The sequence below is a fragment of the Fopius arisanus genome, unplaced genomic scaffold (genome assembly GCF_000806365.1).
Source record: "Fopius arisanus strain USDA-PBARC FA_bdor unplaced genomic scaffold, ASM80636v1 scaffold00059, whole genome shotgun sequence".
NCBI classification, from domain to species: Eukaryota; Metazoa; Arthropoda; class Insecta; order Hymenoptera; family Braconidae; genus Fopius; species Fopius arisanus.
The window spans coordinates 155,575-175,777 of NW_011887798.1; the positions used below are offsets into that span (position 1 = coordinate 155,575).

Sequence of the window (20,203 nt, forward strand, 5' to 3'; positions counted from 1 at the left end):
TTCGAAAAAGTATCAGGAGAATAGGAGATCCGAGGAGGTATTCACTGAAATTTTCAAATGCAAAATATTCGAAAAAGTATCAGGAGAATAGGAGATCCGAGGAGGTATTCACTGAAATTTTCAAATGCAAAATTTCTGAAAAAGTATCAGGAGAATAGGAGATCCGAGGAGTTATTCACTGAAATTTTCAAATGCAAAATATTCGAAAAAGTATCAGGAGCATAGGAGATCCGAGGAGGTATTCACTGAAATTTTCAAATGCAAAATTTTCGAAAAAATATCAGGAGAACAGGAGATCCAAGGAGGTATTCACTGGAAAATTTTCAAATTCAAAATTTTCGAAAAAGTATCAGAGAAACATGAAAATCGAGTAGGTATTCAGTTTTTAAATAATATTTCGATTGATTAGTAATTAACAAAGAGAAATTGGAATTGTTTAAATAAAAAAAAAATGAATCGTGGCGGGATCGAACCCTAGCCTTCGGCGTGACAGTCAAGCACGTTGCCAATTACGACAACGCGTTTATTGTAATAATATAATTTTATTACTAGTATATCTTCAACATATTGAATAATTTTTTTCATTTGAAATTCCATAAAACGTTGTTTCCCACTTCCTTAATTATTTTATTGATTAAGTTTATTTATTTATTTACTTTTCATTCCATTTTTATTCAAATTGTGGAGTCAGAATTAATTAATAATTTCTTACATTTAATCACAATAATTTCTAATATAAATTGATTATACAATTGCATTTATTGCTTGATTAGTTATTCAATTTTACATAAAAAAAAATTTTTATAGAAAATATACATTATTTCTTTTTTTTTTCTCCATCATACTGTAGACGGGAGTCACTGTAGAATTAGCAACCAGTCGAGGATCAACCGAGCAACCGGCAAGACCCTCTCACTTTTTCCATCCACCAGTTGCCTCCATCAACAAATTAAAACAACAAATTATTTAATTAATTAACAACCAATAAATCCAGTTCGACGACGAAAACCGCTGGACAACAAAAAATACCCACAAAAGGTACAAATAATTATTCAACTATCATTCCTTCAACTTCTCCTTTCAACAATTACAATTATTTATTCACTAAAGGTGGGGCTTTCGGTGAGTCAGTGAATCGCGATTGATTATTTGTTCTGATTTTTTATTTTTCGGTTTTAATTGAAGGCCGGAGAGACGTCCGAGGAATCAGGAGTCGGGAACGAGTTTTGTCTGGGAATTTCATAATACCGTTAGGGTAACTCCTGACTCTCGGGTTTACTTCGTCATTATATTTGAAATCATGCGGTTTTTAAAAAGAATTCGTGAGAAATTCAAAAACCCTCAATTACTTAATAAAAAAAAAAAAATAATGAAAAGTGAAAATCCTTCGCCATTCCCGCACCGAAATCCCCGTACATATTTAAATAAATAAATGAATAATATATAATAAAAGTAATTAAACAAATAGAAAAACAATTCTCTCGAATTTAAAGTTAAATAATTAAACATTCAATTCATTTCCTTCGATTCTACTAATAATTCTATCTTAAATAAATAAATAATATCGAACTAATAATATAATTAATCAATTAATTATTAATTGAGTCGACTCCTTATCTTTCCTTTCTCCCCACTGAATTATTCAATAAATATAAACGATCTGTTCTGATAATTAATTGGAGAATGATAATTATATAAATCTTTTGATTGATTTTTTAAATCCACTCTAGTCTGCGATCGATACGAACAAATTATAAATAGAATTATTAGTAATATTGATAATTTGATCGAATCTATAATTATAATATATTAATTGTAATACGACTTCTCCCCTGAACTGAATAAATATTCACTTTCGGGTATTAAAAATCGATTGACGATCGATCCATATCCCGTTATATCAGGATCGATCATTGGAATTGATCTGGGAGGATCCATCGGTTCCAAAACGTCACATCGATCGCTAGATTGAAAGTCTCTCCCATAGACTTTCAGAATTTCCAAACCTCGCAGATCCGCAAAAAAGGTCTCTGGCACATGGAACTTATTGCCCGTTAGAAATAATTTCCGGAGATAAATCAAGCCGTCAAAAGTCCCTGGAAGAATCTTCTCTATTTTATTGGAACTCAATTGAAGACTCTTCAGATAACGCAGAGGTTTGAACAGAGCAGATCCTAAAGTCGTCAACAGGTTGTTCGCCAAGTTGAGGATTTTCAAATTCCTGAGGGCTGAGAAAGTTTGAGGATCAATCCTATTTATCCGATTGCAATCCAACGAGAGAGTCTCCAGACCATCAAGACCAGAGAACATGGTAGCCTTCAACACCTCCAACTTGTTGCTCGTCAAATCCAGAGTTTCCAGGATCGTGAACTTGGAGAAAGTATTGGGTCCAATGATTCTCAGCTGATTCGCCTGGAAATAAAATTTCTCCAGACGTTCTGAGATATTTGAGAACGATGAACGGTATATTCCTCCAATATTTTGCTTTTGAATCCCCAAGAATCGCACGTCGGGAATTCCCTGGAAGAACTCCCGAGGGAATTCTTGAAACTGATTGTTGACGAGTTGAACTGTCCTGAGGTATCGCTGATCACGAAAAGGAGATGATCCTCGAATTTTTGTGTTGTTCAGACTGAGGGCGAACAATTTTGGTATTCTCCCCAAGTCCTCAGCCTCGATGATCTCGAAACTATTTTCCTCCTGGGGTGCAATCATCAAGTTGATCAGCTGCAAGAGTATCACATTCTCCCCCTCATGGATCCACGTTTTCCCGACCTCTCGTTCGAACTTCACCAAGACCGACGAATTCTTTATTTGGCAGATCTTCAAGTTCCACTTTGGCCTCTGACAGGACAGACTGCTCGTGGCAATCAGCGAAGATGCGCACAGAAAAGTGATGAAGAACACCAGAGAATTCTCCATCTCTGCTAATTTCTCAGACTCACTAGAAAATTTTTTTTATTTCAGGTTTTTATAGTAATGTAGGAGAAGTCATATCACAATTTTATGTAAACAACTGTGCAAATATGATGAAGGTAATCGAAGTCGTATATTTCTGGATGAATTACTCCAGCCTGAATTTTTCACGATTCTTTTAGAATTTGGAAAGGGCGAAATCGGAATTTCTAGACGAGAAAAAGTTAGAGGTACCAGAGAAAATTGATAATTCCAGGCGATGACCTGCACGTTCACCGGCACGTGTCGATTGATTCAATGAGACAAATTAAATTAGCATCTGTTTAAATATTTAATGACGTGATTAAATTTATTTCGAAGATTAAAACGTCAGAATTAATAATTTTCTATTGCAAAAGTCCAGCATTTTTCTACATTCCGACTAGAATAATTGAAATAGATTATTATTACAAATAATAAACCAATTCAATTACTTCGAAATAAATGAATTATTACCTTATTATTGTTTCCGAAGATGTCGCAGCCCTGGAAGACAGTATTCGTGACAGGAGGTGCTGGATACATCGCCTCCCACTGCATCGTAGAGCTGTTGTCCTCAGGTTACGAAGTGATCGCCATCGACAACTTCTCCAACAGTGTCTCATCCTCAGGTACAGCAGCAGCTCTAGCCCGAGTAGAAGAAATAACGGGTAAAACAATAAAATTTTACACCTGCGACCTGACAAATCGCGAGGAGTTATCGAGAGTCTTCAAGGCTCACACGATCGACTGCGTGATTCACTTCGCAGCGATAAAAGCTGTTGGAGAATCGATGCAGGTGCCACTGCACTACTACAGGAACAACGTAATTGGTGCTATAAATCTTCTGGAGGTGATGAAAGAGTCGAGATGTTTTCATCTGGTGTTCTCGAGCTCCTGTACAGTCTATGGCGAGCCTGATTACCTTCCAATAACTGAGGATCACCCAGTGGGGAATATAACGAACGTCTACGGCAGGACCAAGTACTTCATCGAGGAAATGCTGAAGGACATCTCCAGGGCAGAGAAAACATGGAACATCATCTGCTTGAGGTATTTTAATCCAGTGGGGGCTCATCCCAGTGGATTAATCGGTGAAGATCCCACAAAACCCTTCACCAATCTCATGCCCTTCATCGCACAAGTTGCCCTCAGGCACAAGGACAAGTTGACCATCTTCGGGGGTGATTATCCAACCCCTGATGGCACTGGAATACGAGATTACATTCACGTGATGGATCTGGCTGCTGGGCATGTGGCAGCACTTGCTGCTCTCCAGAAATGCCCTCAGAGGCTCAGGGTTTATAACCTGGGGACTGGCGAGGGTGTGTCTGTTCTGAATCTCATCAAGACCTTCGAGAGAGTCACTGGGACTAATGTACCTTATGTCATCCAGGAGAGGAGGGAAGGGGATATTGTCAGCATGTGGGCAAATGCTGATTTGGCAAGGGAGGAATTAGGATGGACCAGCAGACTCACCGTTGAGGATATGTGCAGGGACTTCTGGAAGTGGCAGACGATGAATCCTTTTGGGTATCGGGGAGCTGTCAATGGAAAGTCTCAGCATGACTGAGGCAATTTCAATTGACAGATTTTTTTTTTGTGGCCAGTAATTAGATTATTCTGTTGTTACAATCTTCACTAGTTGGCGTAGTAAATCTTTTTGCTCTGTATTCAAGTAATTCCATAAATCGTTCTCCAAGGCGAGGAGGGAGTGAGAGTCCTTTGATTGACAGGCGAGGACTAACGACTGGAGGAGAATAAATTCGTCTTCACTCAAATGGGAATCTAAAAAAATGTCAATCAAATCAGTGAGAACATTTGACAACTCGTACAAGAAACATCTTTTTTGGAAATATCGCCGAACTAAAGGAGATATCGATTTTTTTGTAATAACCTTTTCATTTCATCATAATTAGCTCTACAAAAAAAGTCCTGATGAAAATGTCGATAATTCCTTTAGTTTTGGAGATATTCCCTGAATATTCAAGGGTTAAATCAATTTTCTTTTGTTTAATACAAATTATTTCACTTACTTGCACTCCAATTGTCTTCAATCGACGTAAATCTCTCCAGAACTTCAGAAATTCCCGGGGACAATCTCTGAACAGTCAACTGCTGAATTAATATCAGCAAAAGTCGATTGATCTCTATTTTGCGTATGAATATTCTGTAACGAGCTGAATGATTCGAAGCAGCTGATGACTCCAACAAATCCATGAACTCAGTACAGAGGTTCAGAGCGGAGGTATGATCTCCTGGGAATAAAAATCATGATCAACTGTCAAACCGTTAAAAAACAGGTGCAAAAACCAGATGAAAAGAACTTTATTTGAATTTACTTGAACAATAATAATAAATATTAAATAAAAATAAATATATTTATCACATTTATTTATAAAGATGCTCTCACCTTGTTTTATGTAATAAGACAGTAGCAAATCGAATGCTTGAGCTGTTGGAAAAATTCCAATGGATTTTTTGACGAATTGTCCAGCAGCTGGAGTTGGTCCCAGGGCGATGGCGAGTTCCAGGATTGCTCCAGCAGCAGTGGCACTGAATTCAGGGGAATTATGACAGGCTTGAACGGCATCGGAGAAACAGCTGGTGGCGGCCTGAAAGTTCTCCTGACCAACTGAAGGACATCCAATGCTCCAGTTCTGTTTGTCAGCCGTCAGGAAATGTCTACCTGCTCTCAATAAATTATTTATCTCCGACTCCGTGTCCCCGAGGGTGTGGTAACAACGTGCCACAGCTGTTGAACAGAGGCCTGCGTATTGCCAAGCCTCTTCCTGCTCGCAATTAAGTGCTAAAGAGTCTGAAAAATTAAAACAATTAATTATTCTGTTGAATGGAATAATTGCAGATTGATTTATTCCTTGGATACTAGGTTTCTTACTGAATTGTTCACTGGCTTCTGTTATGTTTGGATTCCTCAGGAATCTCCTGGAGACAATGATAATTTATGGCGTTCATTAATCAAACGTTTAATTAATGATTTTAATTATAAAAGTAGCTCACTATTATCTCTACAAAAAAAATCCTACAGAAATTTTACTGAGTCCTTCCGTTCTCGAGGCATTGACACAAACCATAAAGTAGGTCAAGTGAAAATAATCAATTTTGTTAATAAATGAATGATGCTTACTTCTTTAATTTGTTGTTGATACTCTGGTACTTCATTAAGAAGTCATTATGCTGCCTGAGATCCGCGTTATCAAGTGAATTATCCATTGTTTATACAGGAATAACCTCAATTCATTACGATTGTTGCGCCAGATCCAGGAGTTGACCTCAATTTAATTCATCGGTAATTAGTGAATATATTAATCCTGTTTTCAGTTGATTTGAAGGCTCAGTTGATCATCGAGTTATCAAGGACGTGATAACGATTGCTTTTGAATATAAATCCTCTGATAAATTCGTCTATCACCTCTGGAGTTCGTGGATCTTCGGAGAATTTCGGGATTTATTCGGCTGAAGGTGCACGTGACTCATTTCAAATTCAAATTCAAAAACGACTTCATTATTTTACAATAATTGTTCTTATTTAACAATAATTACTACTAATATCAACGAATTATTAATATTGTTATTAAACAATAATAATTAAGGCTTGATATTATCGCGATTTTTTTTGTAAACAATTTTGTTATTGAAAAAAAGATGTAATAAAAATTCAAGGTTTGACGTGAATTATTGAAACAATAATTGGATAATTCGATTTAGTTGATTATTAAATTGTCATTAACTCGATAAATAATTGAGATAAGATCTCTCGATCATTTAGATTTTCCAATGAATGACGCACAACTGGCAATTGTTAAAATAATCGCAGGAAATTGAATGATTAATCAAAATAATTGCACATGTCGCATAAATCCCGTCGTACTGCGTTAATTGTAAAATCTCATTAATGAACTCATTAATTACAGACACAATAATCTAGAGAAAAATATAAAAATCGTAACGAGCAATTTGCAAAGACTTATCTAATTATATAATTACATCGAGGAGAGGTCGGTTTTATAAAAAAAATTAGAGACCATTCTTGAGCCGTGAAATTTTTTATAAAAATGTACTTTCACATTTTCCCTCGAAATCACTCATTATCACGGCAATGCGACAATTATATAATCGCATTGTATGGAGATTACTCAATGAAAATTGTATTATTTATTTAAAGAATCATATTATTTATTCCACGTCAATAATAAAATATAATTCACGTGGAAAAGTAATGAATATTATAAACAAGTTCAGAATTTTATTAAGAATTAATTCCAAAAATCATTGAATAATTTAATTCATGTCTAATTTATTATTAAATAAATTAATTCGTTGACCAGAATTAATTTTTCCTCGGACATTCAACCATTTCAAGGCTTCCATCGCCGTAACTCAATAAATAATCTCAATAAATAAACAAATCCCAATATGATTTTCTCCCAATGACCGACCTCAGCCCCCACTCCCGAAAAAATCACTTCAAAATTTCTCCCGCCGCATGGGACGATCAGTTGCCGTTCGTCCGTGTGTGCGCACAGATCTCTGAAAATTCACTCCGTTAAAACCTCAAAAAAAAAAAAAAAATCGATTCCCAAAAAATAAAAAAAATATCCCCAATGCTCATCATCAATAAATCATAAAAATGGAACTGTGTTATCCCCGAATTACCCGGATTTTCTTGATCCTGTCAATTTTCGGAGTGCTGAGAGCACATGCCAGAACGTGGGGTGAGTTTTCACATTTTATCACATAAAAATATTAAAAATCCTCTCGATATCGATCACCAGTGATTTTTTAATTCACCAAATCACTCGTATTTATTTATTTTATCATTTTTTTAGTTTGTCCACCGGTAGATGTGCATTGAAGTACTCGTGTTACTTCGGTTGCCATTTAGCCCTGGGTACCTGTCACGTACGCCAGCAATCGCTCGTTCTCTCTCGCACCCAGTGATTTTTGTTTAATTCATTGATAATATCGGGGTTTATGAATGGAACCAACCCCAAGACCAGTCGTAAATAATTCTTGAGAGTTTTTCCTTCGGTTTTACCACTTCCTTTTTTCCGGGTCACATTGAGTTCATTTACGTAATCGTTTATGAAAAGCGGTTGTTATGCAGGTTTGACCGCTGGGAATGCCTCAAGAGCACTGGATATTTGATTTTTTATCAAAACCTAGTGCTTTTTTCGAGTTTTTTCAATCGCCTGTCAACGATTCCTCGCACGATTCTCCAATAAAAAAATCCATAACTTTTTCTGAACTTGAAAATTAAATGTGTCACTCGTAATCATCGATATCTCGGAAACTAACGGAGATATCGATTTTTTCGTAATGACCTTTCTTGTAGATCGCGGTTTGCTCTATAAAAAAGAAAGATATAAAAATTTTGTTATCTCGAGTTGTTTCGGAGATATTTCCGGGTTAATCACTGGAGAGATTTTACTACTCATTATTTCATGGGAAAATCATTTTTTTCGATAGCTTCATTTTTATTATTATTTTTTTTTGGTTGAATTGGAAATTTATTGGCTTGCCCAACAATTTCCATTGTTAATGCAGAATAAATGAATGTTCTGTAAATAATAATTGTTCTAAAAAAATTCAGTGAACAATTAAGAAAAATTTGATTTTATTTAATACAAATAAATATTTGGAATATTTCCGATGAAGAAATAAATCATTTGATTGCATTCCCACGAGGAAAATTTCTCGTTATCATAATCCGATACTCGAATGCGATATGCGAGGTCAAGATCATCGATGTATAGTATCCAATTTATTTTTATCAGTGGATTTGATATGATTAAAATTATTCTCGGCGTCAATTAATTCAAATAGTTTTCTATTATTATCAATTAAACGCACAGCGAATTGTCTCGCCAATTAAATTGACTGGATGAATTCTAGTTTCCCCTCGTATAATTCTTTCCCACACTTCTGTCATCGAATTGAATATGCTAATACTGTTATCATCAATTCGAAACTGTAATTCGATTTATTAAAAGTACGTTAACAATTAAATTCAGTAGTTGGTCGTTAAAACTGAAATCTAGACCCAAACGGCGCGATTATCTCGGGAGAGCCTCGTCTTAGAGCAAAACGTCAGAAGAAATATTTTTAGGAAATCTCCCGATCTTCAAAAAGGGTCTTACAAAGTTTTTTCCTAAAACCTCTAATTATCCGGATAATTAACGAAAACTGTATGAACCCTTCGGTGGATTCCCTGAAGTCAGACGGAAATCGTTATCAAAAGAATCTCCAATCGATATCGCAGTGATAACCGATCACCCGGAACCCTCCCAGGTCACCCGGAACCCCCCCGGGTCACCCGGAGATCCCAGAACAGCGTAATTTCCCTGTGATTTTCCCCTTTGCAGATCTAGCAGTGACGATCGGTCGGGAGGTGAATTTTTTTTCCTCCAACGGCACCCTGACAGGTCGACTGCTGAATCCCGCCGCAGTTTCTCTATCAGCAATAGCCTACGATCCGGAGTCCCACGAGATGTACCTGGGGGACATCCGAAACCGAAATACCTCGATCTTCTCAAAAAATCTACAGGAAGAGACTAAAATCTGGAGTCCACTTCTTCCAAACGTCAACTTCACGAATATAATTGGAATGGTTTACGACCCAGTGACCTCATCCCTCTTCTACATAGACTCGATTCTCTCCTCGATCCTCCGACTGAGATTAACGAGTAATAAATCGACCAGGGACTTCAGCGAGAGCTCGTCCCCACCAGAAGTGATCATCGATCTGGCAGATAAGAGTCCCAGGAGTATCACCCTGGACCTCTGCACAAGGACCCTCTACTGGACGAACAGCAATCGCTCCTCACCATCGATAGAGTCCTCCGACCTCTCAGGAACCTCCAGGAAAACCATAATAAATTCCAATCTTTACGATCCCCTGGCAGTGGCTGTGGACCACACATCAGGAAAGCTTTACTGGCTCGACGACGAGGAGGGTATCACCTACAAGGTAGAGAGAAGTAATCTGGATGGAACGCAGAGGGAACTTCTAGCTCACGGCAAACACCAGCAGCCAGTGCACCTCACCATCGACGAGGAGTTTATCTACTGGACTGACTGGGTCCACTCAGCCATCTGGAGACTCAGCAAGACACCATCACCTGGACGAGAACCTGAGGAATGGAAGTCCTTTCTGGAGACGAATCGAGACGCCGATCCCAGAAGTCTAGTGGCCAGAGACAACCTGGGGCACGTAGATTGCGTCGTCGTCGAGAGAATGAGAGAATCCAAGAGTGAGGCCAACTCTGAGGTCTACGAGGGTCTCATAACCAGCACTGAGGACCTGGGGGAGGACAAAAAAGTGGAGATCGTTTGCTTGAATGGGGGACACCGCCAGGGTAACAGGTGCTCCTGTCAGAAGGGATATGATGGCGTCCAATGCGAAACTTCTGTCTGCCATAATTTCTGCGTCAGGGGAGAGTGCGAGGTGCATGAGGGCATACCCAGGTGCAGGTGCTCCTCCAGGTTCCGGGGGAGGAGGTGCGAGCAAGATGTATGTGTAGGATTCTGCCTGAATGGAGGAGAGTGCGAGATCCAGGGTGGAGAACCTGTCTGCAGGTGTCAGGATGCCACTGGAGTGAGGTGCCAGGAGAGGATCGGAGGGGATGGTATCTGTGGACTCCTCTGCACAACCGGACTCCAGGAGTTCGGAGATCTTGATCGAATCATCTGCAGGTAATTCTATTCTCTCATTAAAATCATCGTAATAATAATTACGATATTTTTATTTCATTGAAAAATGTTTTATTTACTTCTACAGATGTCTGGAGAGAAATGTAACCGAAAATTCACAATGCAGCATGTACATATACGGCGTACAGAACAAAACTCTAGTGATAATATTGTCAGTGATAATTACTGTACTTACAACATCAATAATTGTACTTAGCTATTTCGTAAACAAATTGCGACGAAGACCGAGAATCAAGAAGCGTTTCGTCGTTAGCAAAAATGGCATAACTCCACTGACATCTAGACCGCAATTGCCAGGGAATCAGTGTGAAATTATGATTGAGGATTGCTGCAACATGAATATCTGTGAAACGGTGAGTGAATCCCTCCCCAGACTCCAATAATTCCATTATGAAATTAATTACACACTCGAGATAATCGAGAGGAATAAGAAAAAAAAATTATTCCAGCCCTGCTTTGAGCCAAATCGTCGAAATCCAGAGCCAATATGCAACAAAAAAGAGGAGAAAAATTCTCTTCTGCTGGATATGGAAGGCAACAACTCGTGCTAGCATCCAATTCATAAGAATTCACAACTATTCATTCTCATCAGGACAATTTCGCTGTTACGAGACTGTTTAATATCTCACTTGTCTGCTAACTGAGTGGGTAAATCATGGAGAAAACATTTAGTATTATTGTTAAGTTTGACAATGACGAGAAAACGTCGCCAAAGGAATATTCTTGTTTTAATTAACAAGATTATACTGAGAAATACGAGGGACTACCAACGAACAATCATTCATTTTACTCATCAATTCAATTATTTTGTTTTTATAAGCCCAGAGAAGTTGTGATCTGGTGCTGATTTTTAGTTACCAAAGAGTAGAGAAATGATTCTGTTATCATTTATTATTAATCAGTTGTTCATTTATCATTGATTTTATTTAATGGTCACTTCCACTGGAGATTTAATTAGAATAATTCAGCAGAATGTTCGAGTTCAACATATCATGACATTTATTACTGCCTACGTGTCCAAAGCTTCTGAGCCAATGCCGGAATAGGAATTCAGAGCACAAATTAAAATGTTGAGAGGAACAATACGATTGAGGGAGGAATTTATTTTTTTTAAGTGGACAGTTGAGTTCATTTACAAAATATCTCCGAAACTAAGGGAGATTGTGAAATTCTCGTAGGAATCTTTTTTGGAGAGATCATTAAGAGCTGTAAAAAAGATCATTACAAAAATTTTGCTATCTCCCGTAGTTGCGGAGGTATGATCATTAATTTATTTGAATCATAAAAAATCGAATGGATATCCACAGTTCGCTAGACTAATGAAAATCTCGAGATCTAAGGAAGATAGCGAAAGGTTTGTTATCACCTTTTTTGTAGAGCTGATTGAATCCTACAAAAGAGGTGATAATGAAAATTTCTCTGTCTCCCGTATTTTTGAAGATATTGCCAGAAAACTCAGAGGAGTTCAATTCGAGTTATTTCGTTTTATCGGTTAATCAAGTTCGTCATGCTGAAATAAAAATCTCCCTCGATGCAGAACCCGATACCGCAAACTGCCTGATCACACTATTTAATGTCTTCAAACCAGTAAATTGTTAACGTCGGCAGTAGCCGAGAACAATGATGAAGTAAATCGTGACCTCAGCATAAAATAGTCGGCGGTTAGTGAGTACTAGCCATTCCACGTGTAGAAATCATATACGCTGATACCTAAGGCTGAACCCAAGCGGTTTATCTACATAAATGTAAATAAATACACATATGAATAATTAACTAACAAAACAAAACCACCAGCGCAGTAAAGATTAATTAATAATCAAATCGCGTGGTGCAACGTGAAAACACTGAATCTCTCAAAATGATCATAAATTATAATTTTTATTCAAATTTAGAATGGGAGATGAATCGATGAAGAATCGAAATAATTTTCATTATTTAAATTTTAGTTTATATTTTTTTTTCTGTGGTTCATCCCTAAATGAAGAGAATAATTTAAAATTGATTTCTAATTCGAGAAATTGTTTTAGTGTATAATTTATCAGGAGTTGAATCTGGATTTTTGTTTTTTAAATCAATTTTTAGTGTTTATTTAAAGAATATTCACAGGAGTTGTATTTTTTTTTTTTTTTTGAGTGAAATGTAGAATTGTGGGGGAAATTTTAGGGCTATTTATGGCTACAGAACCAACAAATGCCTTACTGGGGTTTGTAAATAATAAATTCTAGGCTTTCAGTAAGTGAGATCAATACTTAGGCAATTGGTAACTTAATCCATTCATCAGAACAATCATTTTCTGTCCATTGAAATAAATTGAGGGGGAGCTCGAGGTTTTTGATATTGAATTTATTTCGTGGTACTTATTGGAGATCTGGAAAATACCCTTTTCCCAGGCACTGATCACCAGCGACGTGATAGTGGATTTATGGAGAAAGGGGTGTATTCCCAAATTATTTATCCATAAAACATTGTTTTCACATTATTTTTTTGTAATGATCTTTGTCATTCTTACTTGAGTCTAGTGGGTAGAATTTTTACGAGGGTAAAAATTAAGTAGAAGAGAATTTATGTGCAGAGCATAAATTATTACTGTAAAAAGAAATAAATTGATAAGAAAAAATTGAACGACCTTGATTTATCGCAGAGAAAACAGTTATTCGTGTCCTGGAATTTTTATTTTTTATTTTTTATGGGGTTTAATAATTGATTTGATTGGATTAATTGAATTAATTGTCAGCAGTCAGTTGTGACGATGGGAGTACGACCTTTTCTCCAGGTTTGAATGCTGGCATTCCGGAGTAAGGACAGCTGGCACACCTGAAGGCATCTCCGAGGTAGCAATTACCACACGAAGATTTTTGGATTTCATTCTTGGGAATTTCTCCATTCAACTCTTCTGCAAGACCACAGGAGCAGTCCTTGCAGGCCTTACGTTTTCCAGTGGTTCCACAAACTAGAAATGATGATTAAAAATATAATTAAAGAATATAATGGAATACTCCAGGGCAATTATTTCAGAGACAGAGTGAAAATACCTCGCAGAGAAGACTCAGTAGGTTTCGTCAGATCCTCCTCGTCCAGGAGGTCGTCCTCGTCGATGAGGTCATCTTCAACAGCATCATCGAGCTTCCAGACATTCTGGGGCTTTTTTACGAAGGAAAGAGCCACTGAGGATCCAATCTGTTGACAAAGAAATAAGTTAAATAATGAAAACCACTGGAAATACGAAAATTCCTCGAGGATGATGTATTAAAATCAATATTTACCTCGTACGACGGTTTTTCCACGATGATCTCACACATCTCTAGGTCATCCTCATAATCATCATTCAGAAGACCTGGAATTCTCCAGTTAGACTCCAGAGGACTGACTTTGCACTCTTTGAAACGAAATCCAGTGGCTCTTAGGGAAGAAATCTCCTCGGAGAAGAGTTTTTCTCCTTCAGTTTTCTTGGAATTACTGATTGATTTAGTGGATATAACGAGACCTCCTGGCTTGAGGACTTTTAGGAACTCCAGGAGATCCTTCTTCTCGTCAACACCAAATGTGAGGATACAATGGTACAAGGATGGCTCGTGTATGACTGCAAACAAATAAATAATTAATTTACCTCTTAATTAAAGATTTTTGAATATTTTTTGACGGGAAATGTAATCTTCAATGAGAAAAATCACCAATTATCAAAGGATTTTACATGTTCTCCAATCTGCTGATCTCATCACAGTTTGAGTTGGGGTAATTCTGGCAGGAAAGTTCTCGACATTGACCTTGTCATTGACCAGGATAAGGATATTGTCCTCCTTCTTGATAGAAACAGACATCTCCTCGAATCTCTGCTTCAAAAATAATCAGAATAGTGCGAAATTTATTTTTGTTTATTCCCACAGTATTTCGTGTTGAAAAAACTTGCAGGTTAGATTTTTAACTGTAAAACACTTGACGTCTCTAGATTTCCCCAGCAGATCGCGTCCAATTACGTGTCTGTTGACGTGTTACTTAACCTGTAGTCATTGATAAAAGCTGTTGCTAAGTGTTATGGTAGATATGGCATCGAAAAAGGATTCAAAGGACAATGGAAATCTGGTAATTATCCTTAATCACTCCTAAATATTCTCATAATCAATCAATTCCATCGATAATTATTCCAAAATCCCCATAAATCTCTAAAAAACACTTAAACACATGCCCCCAACTGCTCCAGATGACCGGATAATAATGAAATCATCATTTCAGCCGGTGAAAATCAACAAATGGGATGGGGCAGCTGTAAAAAATGCTCTAGATGATGCTGTGAAGGAGGTCATCACCAGGAAGTACAATTACTCTGAGAATTTCTCACTATTGGACATGAGACTCGGAATCTGTGGAATTGCTGTTGGAGTTTCCAGTATTGCACTCCTCTGGGATTATCTCTATCCATTTCCAGCATCCAGGCATATCCTAGTAACGTGTGTCTCCATTTATTTTGTCCTCATGGCTATCCTGAATCTGTACACCACCTACAAGGAAAAGGGGATTTTCCTCGTGGCTGTTCAGAGGTAAAAAATTATTTCTGCGATGAGAAGGGATAAAAGGAGGGGAACGAGGTCAAATTTCCGTTGGAAAAATGTTGAAGTCTTGATGCTGATGAGTTACACTTGATATTTTTAAGGGATCCAGCTGGTTACGATCCTGACTGCACCTGGGAGGCATCCTCGTACCTCAAAAAGTACGACGACATGTACAATCTGGTGTTGTCTGTGAAGAACGAGCAGACAGGGGTCATCAATGAGACACAATTTACGAAGTCAGTGGCCAACTTCATCGATGTCAATGGTATTGTCATCCCTGAGCTGGTGGAAACAGCTGTTGCTAATCTCCATGACAGTCTGACGAGTCAACGCAAGGACAAGTAGTACATCCTCATAGGTCATTCATAATCAATTAATCTTGTCATCCAGAAAATTCTCGATGATCTTGTCTGAAGTCGTTTTATTTCATATCGCTTTCAGCTTTTTGTAAGATACAGTCAAAATAAACGAATGATTTTACAGTGATATATTCTATTTTACAAACAAAAATGAATCTAATTAAAAAGACAAACGAAAATAATAATTATCAACAATTTCACGTCTTCAATATAAAACCAAACAATAAGTAAATTTAATGTGAATGAAAAAATGATATTATTCTTCTTCGGAGTCTCTCCTGACGATCTCCACAGCTTCTTCCCTGCTGCAGCCCTCAACATGCGAGGAATCACGACGAGAAGTGACTCTGAAATAAGTGTCAGCCTGCATTAACAACTCACCGCTGAAAGAAATCGTCATAAACTGTGCTGTAGCACTCATCCTGTGGATAAGTTCAGCAACAGAGGCCCTGAAGCTTTGATCCAGTGCTTTATCAATTTCATCAAGCAGATAAAATGGTGCAGGCTTGAATCTGTGAATTGCAAAAATGAGAGCAACAGCCATAACAGTCTTCTGCCCCCCAGAGAATTGATTCATCTTATCCATCTGCTGTCCTCCAACAAAAGTCGCCTTTATCCTGACCCCCTGGACCCTCCTCCACCGCAACTCATCGAGCTCCCTCCCCCGCTTATCCACCGGATAAAGTCTAGCCCTTCCATTCCTCACAATTTCTCCGAATATCTCCTCAAAGTATTCATTAATCCTTTGAAATCCCACCCTCAACGCCTCGAATCTCTTCTGATTAATTATCATCATCTTCTCCTGGTAATTGGCCTTCCTCTCCTCCTCCGTCTCCATCAGAGTCTCCAGAAATCTCAACTCCTCCTCCAGCTCCTGCATTCTGACCTTGACATTAGGATTCACAGGCCCCAGTCGATCCTCCTCCTTTCTCAGATCCTTCATCCTCTTCTCCAGGGATTTTTCCCCCAGATTATCAAAGATCCTGGAATTCGGAATCCTGGGAATGGGCCCGAGGTTGCCTGCCCTCTCCTCCCACTCCTTCACTTTCTCCTCCAGAGAATTCACCTGGGACTGCATCGTCTCCACGTCCTCCTTGGCGGCTTCCCAGGTCATCAGGGCGCTGTCCCTCTTCATACTCAGTTTTATCAGATTTCTCTCCAAGGGAGGCAGCTGCTCCGAGAATTCAATAATCTTGGAACGAATCTCCTGGAGCTCCTTGCTCACTTCCTTCAGATTTTCCTTGCACTTCTTCTGGTCCTGTCTGACAAGAACGAGACGTTCCTGGAGGAATTCTGTTGAATATTCCATCGTCGACTCCTCGAGCTTCTCTCTGTCCTCCTGAAGATGAGATAAATGCTCCCTAGTTCCTCTCAGTCTCCCCTCCAGGTGAGGAATCAATTCAGTCGCCTGTCTTTTCTGCTTTTCCAGCTCTGAGGACTCCCCCTGGAGTCTCTGGATCTCTTCCTCGACCTCTTCAATCGGCATTTCCTGCAGGTGTTCCATCTCAACTCGTGTGCCTCTGGATTCGTCAAGTCTCATCCTGGAGTCATCCAAAATCCTCTTCAAGGGGAAATAAGATTTTTCAATGGACTCCAGAGAGATAGAAGCCTCTGCTACGTGAACCTGGAGCTCCGTGATATTCTGACCAGAGGCCTGGATCTTCACATTGATCTCCTGGAGTTGATTCATCACAGGGACGAGCTCCTCCTCGATCCTCTGGACAGAATACATCTGATGCCTGTATTCCCTCGTGAGATCATCAAGTTTCTCCCTAGCACTGCTGTACTCTCTATAAAGTTCCACCCTGGAGAAATTCCTGTTCCTATATCCACCCTTGAATTTCCCCTTCCCCAGGACCTGCTGTCCATCAAGAGTAATCGCCTGGAGGCCATACTCCCTGCCAACAGCGACACCCACTTCCAAATTCTTGACGATAACAGAACTACCAAAAACAAAATCCACAGCTTTCTGAAATTCCTCCCTCGGTTCCAGAAATGAAATCATCGACTTACAGGATAAATTCTCAGGATACCTGAAGTTCCTCTGCTCCACATCCTCCAGGGGTATGAAGCAAACGATTCCTCCAAGCTTTCTCTCAGTTATTTCGTTCAGAACCTCGGAGATGACCTTCCTGTTCCTCACGACATGATGGAACATACGCTCCCCAGCTCTGACCTCAGCAGCAAATGCCACCGCAGGTTCTGTGCAGGTGAATCCCTCCAGGAGAATTCCCATGACCCCATTGATAAGATCAAGCCTGTCATCTCTCTCTCTCCAAGCATTCAGGACTTTCCTGACCGATTCAATCCCTTCGAGGACATCCCCTCGTACCACTGACCGCAGTTTTCTTTTTATCGTGTCAATTCTACTCGTCAGGGCTTCTATTTCATCGCGCATCTTAGCTGCCTCTCTCTGCTGCTCCTTCCTCACACCCAGGAGGTCCTCCCTAGCCTTCAGGAGCTCTTCCTTCCTCTTTTTATCATCTCGAAGCTGTAACTTCTTCTCGTTCAATTTATTCCTCAAATCCCCAAGGTTTTTTTCAACGCTCGTCTTCTTGGCGAACGTTTTGTTCACTTGGATCTCCTCCTGGTGCACCTGCTCCTCTTCCTCTCGAATAGTTCTCTCCAGCTGTGAACCTCTTGGGAGAATCTCACTCATGTCGTGATCGCCATCCCTTAATTTCTCCAGGATTGTCTTCTTCCTGAAGAGTCCCAGCAGCTGGTACTCATGGCGTTCTGTCTCTCGAGAGGATTTCTCCTCTGTCTCTCTTGCTGCCAGGAGGTCTTTCTCGATATCCCTGGAGTTCTCCTCGAGTTCTGATATCCTGGTGAGGAGATTCTCGTGTTTTTTATCGAAACTCTCGAGCTCTCCGGACTCCAGCCCTTGGAGTTTCTCCTGGATTTGAATTTCCTCGCGGTTCAGGGAGTGGAGGCTCTGGGTGAGACCGATGTCTTCGGTTGTAAATTTTTTCTCGAGCTTCTTCTGGAGGTCTATCTCATCCTGGATCGATCGCGCTTCGTTTTTTAGGGCCTGCCACTCGGCGGTCACTCCCTCCAGGGTTGTCTTCAGGGTCTCAGCCTTCAGGAGCTCTTTTTCATAAGGTTCCTCCATCTTTGAGAGCTCTGATTTCATCTTGCGGATGCTCAACTGGCAGAGCTGGTGCTCCAGGTACCGCTTTGTCTTGTTTATCTTGTGGAAGGTGTTGTATTTTCTTGTCAAATCCGTGAGCATTTTCTTGAGGTCTTCCATCTCGTTTGTCTTTCGCGCTAGGAATTCACTTTTTTTGGAGATCTCAGAGAGGAGCTCGGCGAGACCCTCGTCGAACTCGTGGACTCCAATTGCTGTGGAGATCACCTGGAACCTGGAGGCCAAACATTTGGGGTCATTTTTTCCTCGGTTTTTTGAGAATAACTCCGAAAGTATGATAAATAACGAAATTTCTGTTAAAATCTTTTCTCTAGAGCTGATTGAGAACTATAAAAAAGAATTGGATGATAATTTTGATATCTCCCTTAAATTCGGAGATATTTTGTTGGAAATGTTTTCCTCTTCCAGTTCGCTTTTAAAATGTATTTCTGACTGATGAGTGGACGAGAAAAATAAAAAATGAATAAAAACCGATTTATGACTGACCTGAGAGAGTCAGGACCGGTCGCCAACTGAGTCACTTCGTCCTGGCATACGATGTAGTAGGGATTCTCCTTGGGGACGAGAGCAGAGAAAAGCTGAAAGAATTCAGGAGGAGAAAAGCTCTCGTTGTTGATGAGAATACGATTGAACTCTCGGGAGATCTCCCTGCGAATTCGAACCAATGGGGCATCCACTGGGAGCACGTTGTCCTCGTTGGAGAGAATTATCTCCACTGAGGCTGAACGCGTGACATTTTCTGGATTATCGTTGATCACTGAAGTCCTCTGGCTCATAGTAATCGGATAGTACCGATTACTCAGCACGAAGCTGATCGTCTCCAGGAGACTACTCTTACCCGAACCGTTGAAACCGACTGAAAAGAGTTATCAAAATTATCAGTGTGTTAATTAGTTATCGTTATCATCGAAATAATTCAGAGTGCATTGACAACCTTCCAGTTTTCGGGAAATATCTCTGGATTTAAGGGAGATAGTGAAATTTTTTATAGGACCTTTTTCATGGAACGTAATGAGATCTAAAGAAAAGGTTTTATCACAAATTTCAGTATTTCTTTCAGATTCGGAGATATTTCACAAAACATAAATCGTGTAGAATGAATCTTTACTACTTGATGACAGAATTGTTTAATAAATTTGTACTCATGTATTTTTAATTGTCAATTGTCACAAACCTATAGCATTATGTCCTCGATGGAATCCATCGAAAACATGCCGGCCCTTGTAGCATTTGAAATTCTCAATGACGATCTGAAAAGACGAATAAAACATTATCCAGTCAAAAAAACATGAAAAACCCATTCGATGGCAAAAACGACCACAAAACGAGGGATAAAACAAAAAAAAAACCTTTTTAATATGCATTTTGAAGGAGATTCCCTCTCTCCACTCTGCCGGTTCTTGGAACACTAAAAGAGCGGGAATCTATAAAAATCTGGAAGAACGACAGGATTTCCGGGTGCAGCGCTGCCACTTCATCCA

At 39.2% G+C, this 20,203-nt stretch overlaps 7 protein-coding genes across 8 annotated transcripts; 3 read left to right on the plus strand and 4 right to left on the minus strand.

Moving 5' to 3' along the window:
• The first annotated feature begins 769 nt into the window (after positions 1-769).
• On the plus strand, positions 770-4,518 carry LOC105268584 (UDP-glucose 4-epimerase-like). The gene is made up of 2 exons (XM_011308253.1): positions 770-1,038; positions 3,431-4,518. The coding sequence occupies exon 2, from the start codon at positions 3,431-3,433 to the stop codon at positions 4,505-4,507; it is 1,077 nt and encodes a 358-aa protein (XP_011306555.1). The 5' UTR covers positions 770-1,038; the 3' UTR covers positions 4,508-4,518.
• Positions 1,153-3,488, minus strand: LOC105268583 (phospholipase A2 inhibitor). Its single transcript, XM_011308252.1, has 2 exons — positions 3,412-3,488; positions 1,153-2,944 (listed from the first exon to the last, which is right to left on the minus strand). The coding sequence occupies exon 2, from the start codon at positions 2,920-2,922 to the stop codon at positions 1,810-1,812; it is 1,113 nt and encodes a 370-aa protein (XP_011306554.1). The 5' UTR covers positions 2,923-2,944; positions 3,412-3,488; the 3' UTR covers positions 1,153-1,809.
• Positions 4,519-4,529: 11 nt separating the features above from the next.
• On the minus strand, positions 4,530-6,379 carry Hap40 (Huntingtin-associated protein 40 kDa). The gene is made up of 5 exons (XM_011308251.1): positions 6,083-6,379; positions 5,834-5,880; positions 5,348-5,752; positions 4,971-5,192; positions 4,530-4,722 (listed from the first exon to the last, which is right to left on the minus strand). Exons 1-5 carry the CDS (start codon positions 6,166-6,168, stop codon positions 4,553-4,555), a joined length of 930 nt encoding a protein of 309 aa, XP_011306553.1. The 5' UTR covers positions 6,169-6,379; the 3' UTR covers positions 4,530-4,552.
• Positions 6,380-7,457: 1,078 nt separating this feature from the next.
• Positions 7,458-12,998, plus strand: cue (Protein cueball). The gene is made up of 4 exons (XM_011308255.1): positions 7,458-7,670; positions 9,321-10,650; positions 10,736-11,021; positions 11,118-12,998. The coding sequence occupies exons 1-4, from the start codon at positions 7,586-7,588 to the stop codon at positions 11,217-11,219; spliced, it is 1,803 nt and encodes a 600-aa protein (XP_011306557.1). The 5' UTR covers positions 7,458-7,585; the 3' UTR covers positions 11,220-12,998.
• CIAPIN1 (cytokine induced apoptosis inhibitor 1) lies at positions 12,783-14,585 on the minus strand. Its single transcript, XM_011308254.1, has 4 exons — positions 14,360-14,585; positions 13,932-14,248; positions 13,701-13,845; positions 12,783-13,618 (listed from the first exon to the last, which is right to left on the minus strand). Exons 1-4 carry the CDS (start codon positions 14,484-14,486, stop codon positions 13,392-13,394), a joined length of 816 nt encoding a protein of 271 aa, XP_011306556.1. The 5' UTR covers positions 14,487-14,585; the 3' UTR covers positions 12,783-13,391.
• A 49-nt stretch (positions 14,586-14,634) lies between these two features.
• On the plus strand, positions 14,635-15,701 carry Spase25 (Signal peptidase complex subunit Spase25). 2 transcript variants are annotated; one of them, XM_011308258.1, is made up of 3 exons: positions 14,635-14,748; positions 14,899-15,203; positions 15,317-15,701. In XM_011308258.1, exons 1-3 carry the CDS (start codon positions 14,701-14,703, stop codon positions 15,558-15,560), a joined length of 597 nt encoding a protein of 198 aa, XP_011306560.1. In that variant the 5' UTR covers positions 14,635-14,700; the 3' UTR covers positions 15,561-15,701. The 2 variants fall into 2 exon arrangements, with proteins under 2 accessions (XP_011306560.1, XP_011306558.1); XM_011308256.1 differs by lacking the exon at positions 14,635-14,748 and having other exon boundaries at positions 14,833-15,203.
• LOC105268672 (structural maintenance of chromosomes protein 3) lies at positions 15,487-20,112 on the minus strand. Its single transcript, XM_011308428.1, has 4 exons — positions 20,072-20,112; positions 19,897-19,972; positions 19,209-19,578; positions 15,487-18,936 (listed from the first exon to the last, which is right to left on the minus strand). The coding sequence occupies exons 1-4, from the start codon at positions 20,084-20,086 to the stop codon at positions 15,831-15,833; spliced, it is 3,567 nt and encodes a 1,188-aa protein (XP_011306730.1). The 5' UTR covers positions 20,087-20,112; the 3' UTR covers positions 15,487-15,830.
• Positions 20,113-20,203: the final 91 nt, after the last annotated feature.

Coding starts and splice junctions, on each gene's coding strand:
- LOC105268583 (XM_011308252.1), bottom strand. CDS start 2,922: ATGGAGAATTCTCTGGTGTTCTTCATCACTTTTCTGTGCGCATCTTCG.
- LOC105268584 (XM_011308253.1), top strand. CDS start 3,431: ATGTCGCAGCCCTGGAAGACAGTATTCGTGACAGGAGGTGCTGGATAC.
- Hap40 (XM_011308251.1), bottom strand. CDS start 6,168: ATGGATAATTCACTTGATAACGCGGATCTCAGGCAGCATAATGACTTC. Junction 5,881..6,082: donor ATCAACAACAAATTAAAGAA/GTAAGCATCATT, acceptor CATTGTCTCCAG/GAGATTCCTGAGGAATCCAA. Junction 4,723..4,970: donor TGAAGACAATTGGAGTGCAA/GTAAGTGAAATA, acceptor ACATTTTTTTAG/ATTCCCATTTGAGTGAAGAC.
- cue (XM_011308255.1), top strand. CDS start 7,586: ATGGAACTGTGTTATCCCCGAATTACCCGGATTTTCTTGATCCTGTCA. Junction 7,671..9,320: donor AGCACATGCCAGAACGTGGG/GTGAGTTTTCAC, acceptor TCCCCTTTGCAG/ATCTAGCAGTGACGATCGGT. Junction 11,022..11,117: donor ACATGAATATCTGTGAAACG/GTGAGTGAATCC, acceptor AAATTATTCCAG/CCCTGCTTTGAGCCAAATCG.
- CIAPIN1 (XM_011308254.1), bottom strand. CDS start 14,486: ATGTCTGTTTCTATCAAGAAGGAGGACAATATCCTTATCCTGGTCAAT. Junction 14,249..14,359: donor ATCAGCAGATTGGAGAACAT/GTAAAATCCTTT, acceptor ATTTGTTTGCAG/TCATACACGAGCCATCCTTG. Junction 13,619..13,700: donor TACTGAGTCTTCTCTGCGAG/GTATTTTCACTC, acceptor CATCATTTCTAG/TTTGTGGAACCACTGGAAAA.
- Spase25 (XM_011308256.1), top strand. CDS start 14,848: ATGCCCCCAACTGCTCCAGATGACCGGATAATAATGAAATCATCATTT. Junction 15,204..15,316: donor TTCCTCGTGGCTGTTCAGAG/GTAAAAAATTAT, acceptor GATATTTTTAAG/GGATCCAGCTGGTTACGATC.
- LOC105268672 (XM_011308428.1), bottom strand. Junction 19,579..19,896: donor TCGAGGACATAATGCTATAG/GTTTGTGACAAT, acceptor AACTCTTTTCAG/TCGGTTTCAACGGTTCGGGT. Junction 18,937..19,208: donor ACCGGTCCTGACTCTCTCAG/GTCAGTCATAAA, acceptor TTTGGCCTCCAG/GTTCCAGGTGATCTCCACAG.